Source organism: Eretmochelys imbricata, chromosome 17, assembly GCF_965152235.1.
Source record: "Eretmochelys imbricata isolate rEreImb1 chromosome 17, rEreImb1.hap1, whole genome shotgun sequence".
In the NCBI taxonomy this organism is placed as follows: domain Eukaryota; kingdom Metazoa; phylum Chordata; order Testudines; family Cheloniidae; genus Eretmochelys; species Eretmochelys imbricata.
This window is the reverse complement of record NC_135588.1, coordinates 22,656,387-22,671,433: the sequence shown is the minus strand read 5'-3', so window position 1 is coordinate 22,671,433 and position 15,047 is coordinate 22,656,387. Positions and strand designations below refer to the sequence as shown.

At 43.7% G+C, this 15,047-nt stretch overlaps 1 protein-coding gene and 1 non-coding gene across 9 annotated transcripts in view; both read right to left on the bottom strand.

Annotated features, from left to right (window-relative positions):
* Positions 1 to 1,050: 1,050 nt before the first annotated feature.
* The window catches only part of CWF19L1 (CWF19 like cell cycle control factor 1), a 68,761-nt gene continuing 54,764 nt past the window's right edge, over positions 1,051 to 15,047 (bottom strand). For 5 of the 8 annotated variants that reach the window (XM_077836349.1, XM_077836348.1, XM_077836352.1 and 2 more), the window contains 5 exons: positions 12,751 to 12,830; positions 9,866 to 10,075; positions 8,963 to 9,082; positions 2,619 to 2,716; positions 1,051 to 1,361 (listed from right to left, as the gene is read on the bottom strand). In XM_077836349.1, the coding sequence (XP_077692475.1) occupies positions 1,220 to 1,361; positions 2,619 to 2,716; positions 8,963 to 9,082; positions 9,866 to 10,075; positions 12,751 to 12,830 (650 nt within the window). In that variant the 3' untranslated portion in view covers positions 1,051 to 1,219. The other 3 variants (XM_077836351.1, XM_077836355.1, XR_013348231.1) reach the window with 3 other exon arrangements.
* Positions 9,243 to 9,379, bottom strand: LOC144276744 (small nucleolar RNA SNORA12). The gene has a single exon (XR_013348322.1). It is a non-coding gene; the product is annotated as a small nucleolar RNA SNORA12 (small nucleolar RNA).

Sequence of the window (15,047 nt, the reverse complement as noted above, 5' to 3'; positions counted from 1 at the left end):
TGCCAACTAGACATGGAGCCATTGATCACTACCCGTTGAGCCCGACAATCTAGCCAGCTTTCTATCCACCTTATAGACCATTCATCCAGCCCATACTTCTTTAACTTGCTGGCAAGAATACTGTAGGAGACTGTCAAAAGCTTTGCTAAACTCAAGGAACAACACGTCCACTGCTTTCCCTTCATCCACAGAACCAGTTTTCTCACCATAGAAGGCCATTAGATTAGTCAGGCATGACTTGCCCTTGGCTGACTGTTCCTGATCACTTTCCTCTCCTCTAAGTGCTTCAGAATTGATTCCTTGAGGACCTGCTCCATGATTTTTCCAGGGACTGAGGTGAGGCTGACTGGCCTGTAGTTCCCAGGATCCTCCTTCTTCCCTTTTTTAAAGATGGGCACTACATTAGCCTTTTTCCAGTCGTCCGGGACTTCACCCAATCGCCATGAGTTTTCAAAGATAATGGCCCTCCCTGGAGGGCTGGGGGAAGGAGTGGGATGGGTTTAAAAGTGGGTCATGATACTGGAGATCACTATGATTTATCAGGGGCCTCTTTGGTCTGGGGGCAGTTATTAGGGGTTCAGAGGTGGTCAGAGTAGTCAGGGGTCACTGCAATCACAGAGATAGGGAATGCTGTGGGGGGGAGGGTGCACAATGGGAACTTACCAAGGAGGTATGTGTGGGGCCAGAATTAGGTCAATGGGGAGCTGTTAGCAGCAGTAGGGGGGTATCAAGACAACAGCATCGGGGTGCAGGGGAGTTTACCAGGCTGTTAGCAGTCGGGGTCTGGGGGATTATTGGGGGTTCTGGAGCTGTTTGCACTGGTGGTCAGGGTTACTGGAGTCCTTGGGAGTATTACTGGGGGCTGCTATCAGGGGTCGGGGTGTATTAGCAGTGGAGTGGGGTTGTCCCGCAGGGGTGTAGTGTGTGTTGGAACCAACAGCCCCGCTCCCACCATGCTTACTGCTTCCAGGCAGAGTTGCCCCCATTCAGACCAGTCCTTGCCCCCCACCTCCCTAAGACCAGGCTCTCCCTTGCAAAGCACTAAATCAGTGACACAGAAAAGTAGAAAGTTTATTGCAGGGGTAAAGTTGCATGCACCCTGCCTGGCCCCTTGCCCCAGCATGGATTGAGTTCAGCTGCGTGCCCAGCCCAGGGCAAGGGCAGCTGCGCTGACGAAGCAGGAAGAAGGGTCCGTGAGTCTGCAGGGTCCGCAGCATTACTACAGCTCAGAAAAATCAAAAGGCTGGAAGTCTTCCCTGAAGGCCTTGGCAGCGGCCTCTGCCTCATCCCGGCTGGCCGTACACTGTTGCCAGTCCGCTCGCCCTGGAACATTCAGAATGGCTTCGCTTGCCAACACTTCCCTGCCAGAAAATCAAAACACAGCATCCCCCGAGTCAATGCCTGGAATATTTTAAATTGCAAATAGATTACTTGAAATAATTAGGTTACAGATTTGGCATATAAACTCTGCTGTCACAGAGGCTTTGTTATATCAAAGCACAAGCTCTGTTCATGCTGAATACAGCAGGAAAACTCCCGTTGAGTTCAAAGGGAGTAGATCTACTAAGTCACACTCATAAATAACCTTGGATTTGATTTTTATTGGTAAATGTCAATTTCACGAATTACACACAAAGCTATGAAAAAACATTTCCATCAGTTATTATCAAAAATTACAGATAAGAAAAGAAAGAAAAATGCTGCTTGAGTTTTATTTCAGGATATTTACTTTGTATATTTTGACATGTGATGTTGACAATTTGTATTTTAATAGTTTTAAAGTACTTTTTGAATTTATATCTACTGGCATTAAACAACTGTCTGAACCCTCACCCTATAATTTCCTGAAACTAAAAATTTAAATAGATAAAAAATTACAAACATTTAAAAATAAACATTGATGTCTGTCATTACTAAAAAAAATAAAAATCAAATTTTACCACGCCTACTTATAAACAGACAGAATTCCTAGCCAAAAACTTCAGTAAGCTGCTACTCAGATGAACCACCCATCTTTCATGTTTTAAAAAGGCATTTTACTATGGAAAACGAAATGTAAACCACAGAGAATGCCTTTATAAGGGATATCATACATACATGATTTTGCATCACTACATTAACCTCTTCATTTGAAGTACTATGATTTTATGATCTGAAGGTGGGTAGGAATTTGGACACACTAGCTCTGGAGCTAGTAGCACATAACTAACTGGAGACACATGGAATTTTTACAAACAAGTATGAAACTCCAGACTCCATTCCTCAAATAGAGGAGAGAAAGGATGGTGGGCCATCTAAAGCACATTCTATTCTTTGTTCTGCCACCATGCTACTGCATGGCCTTACACAAATGACTTCATATCTCTGTCTCTCACTTTCCCCATCTTTAAATACTTATTCCTCTTTTGTAAGTGACTGAGCTCTACAGATGAAATAAGTTCTTAAGAAGTTTAGGGTTATTTCGTTTTACAATGGTAGTAATTCCCCACCTTTCTAGGTCATTAGCCTAAGTACCCTCAGCTCCCCTCTGAACTGCTGTAGGGCAGCATTTTTTATATTGTATAGTGTATATTTTATTCTACTAAACATGATAAAATTAAATAGGAGGAAAAACAAACCTTCCAAACTGCAAGGGAAATTTTTTCTTAATACGGTGAAAGAGCTTCTCTCCTGTATCCAGTTCAACGTAAAAATAAGGTGTCCCCGGCTGTGCAATCTAGAAGAGGGGGAATAAAGGTGATGCTGAAACATTAACCAGCATTTCACACAGTGGGAAAACCTGGATTCCCTGAGCCAAGTCTGAAAAGCACAATAATGTGACTATTAATCATTTGCAGAAAGTGAGCAGAGCAGCTGATTTCTAAATACATACAGTGTAAAATGTTCAGATATAAAATCCCCATAAAAGAACTGAAAACTTAGAAACAGCTTGTAACATAAGTGATTTTGTTGCAACTGCCAGCCAGCGGGGGGGGGTGGAGGGGGGGGATGGGACCAGCATAACTTTGCCAATGTGGGGTCAAGTGTCTTCTGCTGCTGGGATACACTGTGCACTCAAGATAACACTGATACAGACGTTATGTTTCTGTATGGCTAACGTTGTGAAATCGATCAACAAAAGCCAGCAAATTAAGTTCTGGGTTAACTCAACTTGTTATTGTAGAAAAAATGTTCAAGGGCAGAAGCATAGCTGCTTTTATCTTTGCTTTTGTCACCTCGTGCCACAGCATGGGGAATTAGTGACTAGGCTGGAAATTAGAAGTCCTACAAAACACACTGGGAGCAACAATCTCTGCCAGCCATCAGCACATGCGAAAAGAGACTTAACTGAAGTTTTTGATTGAAAATCTGTGATATTTGGTTTAACTTTAAACATCTGTCTGTTGATGTGTAACACAAGTCTAGTCTGTGTGCGTCCAGATTGAGGGAATATATATACCATAGTAGTAGCATGTGTTCTTTTCCCTTACAAAACCACACACCTGATTAGCAGCAGCTAAGGTAGTAACACAGGACAAAATGGAGTTTGCTTAGGCCAATTTGGGCCTGCATTCATAGCTTTCAACGTTTCTGTACAACCTTAGGTGTGCAGCAAGGTTTGTATTCTCACCACTGCACTACCCCGTCAAGCTATCAACTGGGAACAAGGACTTTGTGGCTCCACATGTCAGAATCAAGGTTGGTCAAGAGGTATTCACTGATAAAGAGTATGCCTATGACACTGTGGAGAAGCCAAAGATTTTTAGCCCTGCCCTTCAAAGTTTCCACAATGCACCCAAACAATGGGATTGAATGTCTCCTGGAAGAAGACCAAGGTCCAGAACCTTGAAGTTGGGTCACCAGAACCCTGGTGCAGGTAGGGATGAGCACTCTGGAGAGCACTGATGAATTCAAATGGTTGCAGCAAACTGGTCATCTTCTGAAGAATAGGTCTCGTTGTCTCCTGCATGAAGTCCATGTCTCTCCTATGGACGCAAAAACGTCTCTGTGCGAAGACAAAGTTCAGGATCTATCAGATCTGTGTACTGTCTACACTGCTATATGGGTCATAAACCTGGACCTTCCTACAAGCAGACTTGGAGCAACTGGAGGCATTCCACATGCGCCATCATCGCCAAATCCTGAGCATAAAACTGTTTGTGTGAAATGGCATAATCTTGCAGTGATTTGGCCTTCCTCCAATTGCTCACTACATTCAAAAGGGGCAGTGCGTGCTCTTCGGCCATGTCACTAGGAAGGACAAAAACACCCAGCTCACTGTGCTCGCAGACTGATGTGCAAAGGGTGCCACACTTGACCCAACCTGGCATTGCCTGAGGGTCTGCCTAGAGATTCAAAGATTTGCAGGACTGAGCCAGATCTGGGAACGTCACTCTGTGATGTCTGGTACGATGCCATCATCCATTGTCACTCTGGCTGGAGCAATGGTTCTTGGTACACTATGTGCATTTGATGATGAGGATGAAGATGATGAATTTATAGAACACTGAAGGGAAAACAGTGTACGTCTGAAATGTGTTACCAACTCATTGGGCCTGTTTTGCAGTACATTCACATGAATACTTTGCATGCACACCCCCACTTTCTGCACACACACAGCGAGACAGGCAGCTAGCGTACTATACATGTATGTCAAGTCCCAAGTTGGGTGGCTTCTGTCATGCAGGCCTTCATCATTTCAAGATTCATAGAATCATAGGACTGGAAGAGACCTCAAGAGGTCATCTAGTACAGTCCCCTGCACTCATGGCAGGACGAAGTATTATCTAGCCCAGGGGTGGGCAAACTTTTTGGGCCAAGGGCCACATCTGGGTGGGGAAATTGTATGCAGGGCCAGGGCAGGAGGTTGGGGTGTGGGAGGGAGTGTGGGGTGTGGGAGGGGTTGCGGTGTGCAGGAACAGGCTCAGGGCAAGGGACTGGGGCAGAGGAGGGGTGCGGAGTGTATGAGTGGGCTCAGGGAAGGGGGTTGGGGTCCAGGAGGGGGCTCAGGGCAGGGGTGCAGACTGTGGGAGGGAGTTCAGGGCAGGGGGTTGGGGTACATGGGGGTGCAGGGTGCAGCAGGGAGCTCAGGGCAGGGAGTTGGGGGGGCGGGGTGCAGAAGGGGTTCGGGCTCCGGCCCAACACTGCTTATCTAAAGCGGCTCTAGGGTGGCAGCGGCTCGCACTGGGGCCAGGACAGGCTCCCTGCCTGCCTGCCCGCCCTGGCCCCATGCCACAGCGCTCCGGGAAGCTGCCAGAACCACATCCCTGCGTGGCCCCTAGGGGAGGGGGAACACAGGGCTCTGCACGCTGCCCTTGCCACCCCTCCAGCTACCTCCCCCGAAGCTCCCACTGGCCACCGTTCCCTGTTCCTAGCAAATGGGAGCTGCAAGGGTGTGGTGCCTGGAGGCAAGGACAACGCAAGGAGCCCTCTGCCCACCCACCCACCCCACCCCCACAGGGCCCCAGGGACATGGTGCCGGCTGCTTCTGAGAGCGGTGTGGGGCCTGCAGCACCATGGGAGGCAATCCCACGGTCCAGATCCAAAGCCCTGATGGGCCGGATCCAGCCCATGGACCATAGTTTGCCCATCCCTGATCTAGCCCATAAGAACAGCCAAAGGTCTGTCAGGGTCAGGCGAAAGGTCCATTGAGTCCAATATCCTGTCCTCTAACAGTGGCCAAAGGCAGGTGCCCAAAGGGAATGAACAGACAGGTTATCATCAAGTGATCCATGCCCTGTCACCCAATCCCAGTTTCTGGCAATGAATCTATCTAGCTCCCTTTTGAACCCTGTTATAGTATTGGTCTCCACAACACCCTCTGGCAAGGAGTTCCAGAGGTTGACAGTGCGTTGCATGAAAAAATACTTTCTTGTGTTTGTTTTAAACCTGCTACCTATTGATTTCATTTGGTGGCCCCTTGTTCTTGTATTATGAGGAGTAAATAACACTTCCTTATTTACCTTCTCTATACCACTCATGATTTTATAGACCTCTATCATATCCTCCCTTAGTCTCCTCTTTTCCCAGCTGAAAAGTCCCAGTCTTAATAATCTCTCCTCATACAGAAGCCGTTCCATACCCCTAATCATTTTTGTTGCCCTTATCTGAACCTTTTCCAATTCCAATATATCTTTTTTGAGATGGGGCGACCACATCTGCATGAAGTATTCAAAGTGTGGGCATACCATGGATTTATATAGAGGCAATATGATATTTTCTGTCTTCTTGTCTATCCCTTTCTTGATGATTCCCAGGTGACAGATGTTTGTCTAACCTTTTCTTTAAAATCTCCAATGATGGAGATTCCACAACCTCCCTAAGCAATTTATTCCAGTGCTTAACCACCCTGACAGGAACTTTTTCCTAATGTCCAACCTAAACCTCCCTTGCTGCAATTTAAGCCCATTGCTTCTTGTCCTATCCCCAGAGGTTAGAAACAACAATTTTTCTCCCTCCTCCGTGTAACAACCTTTTATGTACTTGAAAACTGTTATCACGTCCCCTCTCGGTCTTCTCTTCTCCAGACTAAACAAACTAATTTTTTTCAATCTTCCATCATAGGGTCATGTTTTCTAGACCTTTAATCATTTTTGTTGCTCTTCTCTGGACTTTCTCCTATTTCTCCACATCTTTCCTGAAATGTGGCGCCCAGAACTGGACACAATACTCCAGCTGAGGCCTAATCGGCACGGAGTAGAGTGGACGAATTACTTTTTGTGTCTTGCTTACAACACTCCTGCTAATACATCCCAGAAGGATGTTTGTTTTTGCAACAGTGTTTCGCTGTTGACTCATATTTAGCTTGTGGTCCACTATGACCCCCAGATCCCTTTCCACAGTACTCCTTCCTAGGCAGTCATTTCCCATTTTGTATGTGTGCAACTTCCTTCCTTCCTAAGTGGAGTACTTTGCATTTGTCCTTATTGAATTTCATCCTATTTACTTCAGACCATTTCTCCAGTTTGTCCAGATCATTTTGATTTATAATCCTATCCTCCAAAGCACTTGCAACCCCTCCCAGCTTGGTATCGTCCACAAACTTTATGAGTGTACTCTCTATGCCATTATCTAAATCATTGATGAAGATCCTGAACAGAACTGGCCCCAGAACTGATCCCCGTGGGACCCCACTCGTTAAAATTACACTAGGGCAACATGGGGCTACAGTGCCGTAAGTCCATTTGGAAACTAAAGCTGCTGAAAAACAAATAGAGTATCTTGCCAGTAGCTCCTAATACTAATACTCTGATCTGCACTTGCGCTGCCCATTAGCTTGTGGGTGGAGGTTCAGCGCCTATTCTGACTTATGAAGCCCGACATGGCTTGGGGCTTGCCTGCTTGTGATGCCTCCCCCTTGCGAGATACTGACATAAGATCAATGGAAGTGCTCAAAGTGCAGCCTCTTTGGTTTACCAGAGAGGATGCTGATAGTAGGACAGGAGGCCTCAACTTAGAAATTCATTCCCTCTGCTCTGAAACCCCCCCAAATAAGCTCACCATTAGTGCATGGTGAAAAGCATTTGGAGGATGCTGAGATTTTTAAAGCACATGTTGTGTTTGGGGTTCTGCAGGACCCAAATCAGGAGACATTCACCTCATGCTGATGTCTGGTTTTGTGCACAGCAAGGCAGCTGGTTTGGCTAATGTTGCTTTTGTCTCAGTTTACCACTGTCATGCAGCAATTGCAGCCCAATCCTGTCTTACACCACTACCTGCAATGTCTGCCAACGAGCCTGTGCTCAAGGATCAGATTCCTCAGTCACCAAAGGAACCATGAAAAATAAAACCTGTGAAAGATCAACCTCGACTTCGAGAGATCACCGAAAACGAGTGTAGTTTTAATTTGTCAAGGCTCCTACAGACCAGCATAAAGCATCTTTATGTTTATATGTTGAAACCAAACTAAAATAATAATTAATTTCCACAGCCCAGCATGCTGAAAATCAAGGCCTTATACTTTTGGACATAGAGAGGGTATTATTAAACCTTTGCATTGCCTTACATAGTAATACAAACACATCTGTGTTATTTATTGAGCAGAAGCTAGCCAGTCAACTCCTCTGGAGCATGAAGAGCTATACAGAAGAGCTCGTAATACTCCTTGTGGAAAGTGATCTGGTTTTATTCATGGCATCTAGCGGCTTTACAAAGTTAAGTAGTTTTGTACCCATATCCTAACAGAAGCTTTCTCTGAGCAAGCCTGAGGAAAGCCTCAGCTTTGCTTGAGATGAATCTCCGTGTGTCAGAGTTAAAAGAAAAAGTTGGGACCTAATTTTTGGCTTGTTGCTACTTTGGCTGCAAATGTGGTTTCCAAGGGATAATGGGCCCAAAGGACACAGCAAGCTAGACTGCTGTTGGTTATTACTCACTGATCCAGCAAGAAGGGCAAGTGCTTTCTAAACTCTGGCCAGGCAAGTGCTCCAAGAGTCAACCACTTGGCATAAACTGGCACTTTTCCACTGAAGCAAATGGAGCCGCACCTGCTCTTGTCAGCAGTGAATTTGGCCAGCCATCTCCACATGACTAGCATGCCAGATGGAGACTTATTTCTTATATCCCCTCACCTCAGACATTTCTGGCTTCTGAGCTTTATTTACAGCCACTATAACAGAGAGAGGACTACTCTACAAAACGTAAAGGGTTTGGTTTTTTTATATAAATTCAATCATGCAGAAAACTGCAGTGAAAACTGCACTGACGTATGGGAACCTCAGGGGTTTTATTCAAATAAAAGGTCATATTAGGAATGTTTAATTAAAGGCTACCCCAGATAGTCAGCCTACAGCAATTATTCATACAGGGCTTAATGTTAGAGATGCAGACCACCTGCAACTCACAATATTTTCACCTCAAGAGGTAAATCAGGCCTGCAGTGTATCACAACTCCTGACTGCTTAATCTGGTCATGTGAGGCTACTGCTGGATGAAATGCCAAACCAGAAAGGATAAGTAAATGAGAGGTGACAGTCTTTTTTCATACTTGCTTGATATCCGAGTGCTCTGGGATTTCTAATAATTCAATCTCCTGTTCTTGTGCTTGTAAAATAAAGGACTCTTTAATGTCTTCAGTAGCACAACAGCTGAGTGGTACAGGAATCACCTGGAGATGATGGACACAAGAAAAAGACACAAACCATACTATTCACTTAGATAAGGCAATAAATCCGTCACGGGGGTTTGCACATCTCTCAGTACTGCTTGTCATCATGTGAGACACATGATACTTGTTTCTATAGACTTAAACATATGAGGCAGGTCTGTCTTGTAGGAGCGGGAAGAATAACTGAAAACTAAAAGTTCTTGAAATGTTTTCACGAGTGTCCTCCAATACTCTCTGTGGTAGATTAAGGCCACTCTGAAACTGTCACAGATCCACCAGGTAGAAAACCACCCAATGCACCCTTCCATAATCCATGCAGCAGAAACTGGTCACTGAGCATCAATGTTTTCAGACACTGACCAAAGCTTTGTATGTTACAGCACACATTTGTAAGCTTTCCTGCCTAGCTCAGTACCTTGAACAGTAACCCACTGCACATGCCAACGAGAGCTGTTAAAACCAAAGCAGGACGAAAGCCTTCTGGTCTTTATCAGTTGAAGATAATAAATGTTCCAGTCTATTGACACTGGCCTTCAGTAAACTCAACTCTCAGCACTTCCTGTAACAGGAAAAATTAAACATACTCAAATGGCCATTTAAGTGGTCACAGGGGTTTTACCTTTGTCCTGCTTCCCAGCGGCTGGTCGCACGATTATTTACAATTTGGGATGCCAAGATGGAAAAACAGAGAAGGGAGTTGGCCTGCACTTAGGTTGAAATGTGAGCTGTTCCCTTTCAAAGCAGCTTTGGTTGTGTTCTTCCACGGGTGTGTTATAACCCTACCTGCAACTGTAGGTGCTGACTCCTGTAATTTCTTTCAAACAACACATATCTTTTTCCTTTGCTTCTGAAAAACTTCTTCAGTGAAGATTTGTACTTGTCTATTTCTTCCATTGCCTCTGAAGAAAGTTCAACCACTGACTGGTAATGCCCAACAGGTAAAATCAGGACATGATCATCTGATAAGCCACCCTTGGCAAGGGCAAGATAGCACTAGAATGGAACAACAGGTCAGAAAATACATATGAAGCTATTCACAGCAAACTAACTCAGACCTTGCCATGATAACTCCCCCATGGCTAACCCGGCTCACAGCTGCAAGATTCAAAAGATAAAAATCAACAAAATACCCCAGGCTCTACTTCAAGAAGATTTTGTAGCAGGCTGTCAATTATCAGCTGACTTAGAAAAGGGTAAGAAACTGCAAAAAATTAATTTGGAGGCAGGGCAATGTGCCACCAGCAAGGAGACAGTTGAGCTGGGCTTCAGTCAGGGTGGCAATAAATGGGATTTCTGCATATGACGCAGCTTGAAAGAAAATCCACATGGGAATTTATGGTTGGGTTTAAAATAAAAAAATAATTAATTTGATCCTATAATAGTTCATAATCAGCTCAAATTTTGGGTTAAACTCCACAGCAGCAGCAGTTTTAGGCAAAGTGGAACAGCCAGCTATCAACACTGTTTAACCCACAGGAGGTCACTGAATCAGGGCTCAGGTGTTCTTACACAAGACATAATGGTCTCCAACTAGATAGAAAGTTATCCAGAGAAAAAGATCACCAAAGACTTATAAACAAGAACATTTAATCATTAAGAAATGCATTTGATTCTCATGATTTGAGCTGGAATTTTACTGAGAGCTGAAGTAAGTTCCCATCTCAGGACAGTCTTAGACCAGATCTGCACTAGAAAAGGTTTGTTAATGTAGCTTACGACAAACTGGGAATTTTAAAAAAATAAATAATTTTTTTTTTTTTTTTGGACACCTATGTGTGACGCAGTTTCCCCCATACTTTGTTCTGCTACCCGGGGTACGGGTGGGCGGAAATGGATTCCAAATTTGCTCTCAGGGCAAACTAAGAGACATAAGTGTGTGGGTGTGTAGACTAGCTGTCTGAGCAGACTGAACGGGTCATTAAAAAGATTGGCCAAGGCCAACCGTATCAGTGGAAAATCTGAGAAGACAATGGAAAATCCAGTCACCAGGACACTGACATCTAGCAACCAATGCCCCAAAGGGAGGAGAATTAAGCTGAGCAGAGACCTCCAGCTTGAGAGCAAAGGACTGAGAGGTATAAGGCAGGGGAATAAACATGGGCTCTTTCACCTGGGAACTGCCTAAGGAAGGAAGTCAGAGACACCGAGCCTGAAAATAGGAGTTCCCTACAGCTTGGCTAGTGAATTGCTCTGGGTTGACTAGCATGGACTACGCTTTAATGTTTATGGCTCTATGCTAACCTAAGGAATTCCAATGCTATATTCCAGCAGACTGAGACTAATACAGCCTACTGTTTTGAAAATGCTGCTTGACTGTCACTTCAAATACTGCGTGAAGTGCATTAGTCCCTGAAGAGTGTACAAGTCTCTAACCAAGAGTCTTGCTCAGCTGGACTTGGCAAGCAGAGCTCACAGTGTGAAGCCTGAGTGCTGAAGACCTAGAGGTTCAGTCTCAGGAGGCAGTGAGGCCATGTAGCCTACCCTGAAGGAAGAGTGAGATCCCTTTGGGACTCTGGCACATTGAAGGAATTCCTCCAAGAGACTATTCTAAAGCTGGGGCGTAGCACTGATTCTGTGGATTTGTGACACAGAATGGCAAACTCTCCTAATGCGGTCATGCCTTATACTAGCAAAAAACCCAACAATGTGATTTTGTCCATACAGCTACACTGATTTATCACACAGAATAAACGATACTGCTAGAAACACTTTTTTGCCAATATAACTGCATTCATACGAGGGCTTTTGAAGGTATAGAAATATCATTAAAGAAAAATCACCCTAACTGACATTACTATACTGGCAAATCTTTCTAGTGCAGAACTGGCCTTACCATTGTTCCCTGACCATAAAGAAAGATAAGAAAAGTTATCTAACTGCAGAGTAGAATAAACTGTCCTGCTGGGAGATCTTTTACCTACTTAGGGACATGATTTAAGTTTGATTCACATAATTCCTGGGTTAGTGGTTGTGGTTGCTGGGGAGTATTTGCTTCAGGTTGGGGGGCTGTCTGTAAGCAAGGTCTGGCCTGTCTCCCAAGATCTGTGAGAGTGATGGGTCGTCCTTCAGTAGGTTGTAGGTCCTTGATGATGCGTTGGAGAGGTTTTAGTTGGGGGCTGAAGGTGATGGCTAGGCTTCAGTAGAGACTGGGAGTAGATTGGTCATTACACAAAGTAAAACTATTTCCCCATGTTTATTCCTCTCCCTTCCCCTGCCGTTCCTCAGACGTTCTTGTCAACTGCTGGAAATGGCCCACCTTGATTATCACTACAAAAGGTTGCCCCCCACCCCCGCTCTCCTGCTGGTAATAGCTCACCTTACCTGATCACTCTCGTTACAGTGTGTATGGTAACACCCATTGTTTCATGTTCTGTGTGTATATAAATCTCCCCACTGTATTTTCCACTGAATGCATCCGATGAAGTGAGCTGTAGCTCATGAAAGCTTATGCTCAAATAAATTTGTTAGCCTCTAAGGTGCCACAAGTCCTCCTTTTCTTTTTGCGGATACAGACTAACATGGCTGCTACTCTGAAACTTTTCTGTATAGTTTAGGATATTTTTGATTGCAGTTTAAAGTCAAGTGTTAAAAAGAAAGTGGCTTTAAATTATAAGCATCAATACAACATTGCACTTTTCTATGAGAAGAATGTGCTAAGAAGTACTCACGTGTGTGCCGATACTAACAACCAAATGTTTCTCAACTTCAGGGCTGGAAAGACAGAACCAGCAAGGGCCAGTTGGCTGATCTTTATTGGGAGAAAAAAAACAACAAAAAAAACCCCTGTTACCATAAACATTCTTTTCACAGAGAAAACAGAATCACAGCTAAGCACTCAAAGGTCAGCATATGCATGTTAATGTAAATGTACTTATTTTTGGTGTAAGAACTGGTTGGAAGGCCAGGGCTATGTTTTCCAGTGCCCCGTCTCTTTAAGAATGTCAGAACAGCCATACTGGGTCTACCAATAGTCCATCTAGTGCACTATCCTGCCTTCTAACAGTGGCCACAACCAGATGCTTCAAATGGAATGAACAAAACGGGGCAATTTCAAATGATCTATCTTTGTCCAGTCCCAGCTTCTGGCAGGTTAAGGTTTAAGGTCACTCAGAACATGGGTTGTGTCCCCGGCCATTTTGGCTAAAAGCCATTGATGGACTTATCCTCTAGAAACGTACCCAATTCTTTTTTTTAACTCAGTTATACTTTTGGCCTTGGCAAGGAGTTCCAGGGGCTGACTGCACATTGTGTGACTATGTAATTGCTTTTGTTTTAAACCTGCTGCCTATTAATTTCATAGGTGACCCCTAGTTCGTGCGTGATGTGAGTGGATAAATGACATTTCCCTGTTCACTTTCTCTGCGCCAGCCAGGATTTTATAGCCCTCTAGCATATGCCCCCCTAGTCGTCGCTCTTCTAAGCTGAACAGTCTCCATCTTTTTAACCGCTTCTTGTGTGGAGCCTGTCCCAGGCCCCTCATCGTTTGTGTTGCCCTTCTCCGCACCTTCTCCAATTCTCATGTATCTTTTTTGAGATGGGATGACCAGAACTGCAACCAGTATTCAAGCTGTGGGTGAAACGTGGATTTATACAGCAGCACTATGATAGATAATAAAACAAAAAATAGCTCTTTCCTATTGGTTCCTAACATTCTGTTAGGACTGAAAGTGAATGGCATAACCATGTCTGATTACTTGAAGGACCCATCGTTTTCTGGTGCTTGCCATCCAAGCCTCCACGAAATAAGATAGATGGAAACCAAAGTGTGGAGTAAAAGGGTATATATTGATCACTGTAGACAAGCAGATCCTTGAACATCACATCAAAGCTTATATTTCTGTGTCTGACCCAATTGAGCAGCTACAGAATAGCATAGTGGAGTGGATTTCTTCTGAACTCTAGAGCTCTATATAAAATTGTTCAGGTGGTCTCTGGTGTTGATACTATGAAAAACAAGAGGAATACTGAACATTCCTATATCTGGACAATGACTATTGAGGATGGAGTTATTTCTTTTTGAAATAAGGGGAATATAAACCCAATGATCTGAGATTAATCAGTCTTATTACTGAGCAGATTCTGAACCTCAAATGGCAATTATTCAATAGTTGCTTGCTCTTCTTTTTGTAAACCTGAGGCAGATAACCATGAATGCTGCATCACAATATCTGTATTTTCAAATCAATTCAATTTTATTAAATCACATATGACATTGCCTTTTGTGAATGCAAAGAAAAACATACACAATCTAAAAGAAGAGCAGCATCCATATAATACATTAAAATATCCATCAGAACCTAATAAAACCTCTTATTTGGCACAATACTAAAAGGCCAAAAATTGCCACCAATTTAATTACAACAGGGGATTGAGACAATACCAAAACCATTATCTTTTGATATGGTGATATTCTTTTTTATAGAAAAAAGAGGTAAAATCCAGTGTGCTCTCAGAAGCTAGACAGTTCTACAATTGGGCAAAAACAAAGATGTGAAGGAACTTTTCTACATCTACCTTGAAGGACAGCAGTTTCCATGGTTTGGAATCTTAAGTGAGTATATGCCCTACATAAATGAGAATTTGATAACTCATTCAAATGCAGTTCAAAAACATGAGCTGTCTTCAAAGTAGAAAACCAAAAAGTAAATTTAGAATCACAGACAGAGCTTGTTGTTGGGTAACATCTCAGTTTCCGTCTGAGTAATTGATTATGTTGAGTAAAAAATATCAACAATAAGTAACAGAAAAACCCAGTGTTGCAATAATAAATTGAAGAGTTTTATACCATGGAAATAAGGAATACACAGGTTATTCTTCCATTTTCCTGAAGGCAAAGATGTGGCAATCTATCATTGGGAAGAGTGCAGATCTTAGACCCATATTTAAGAAAAGCAAGACAAGCTCTACTTCTTACCGAAAAAAACCCTCACCTTGGCATGTAAAAACAAGGCCAAGGGAAAACTTG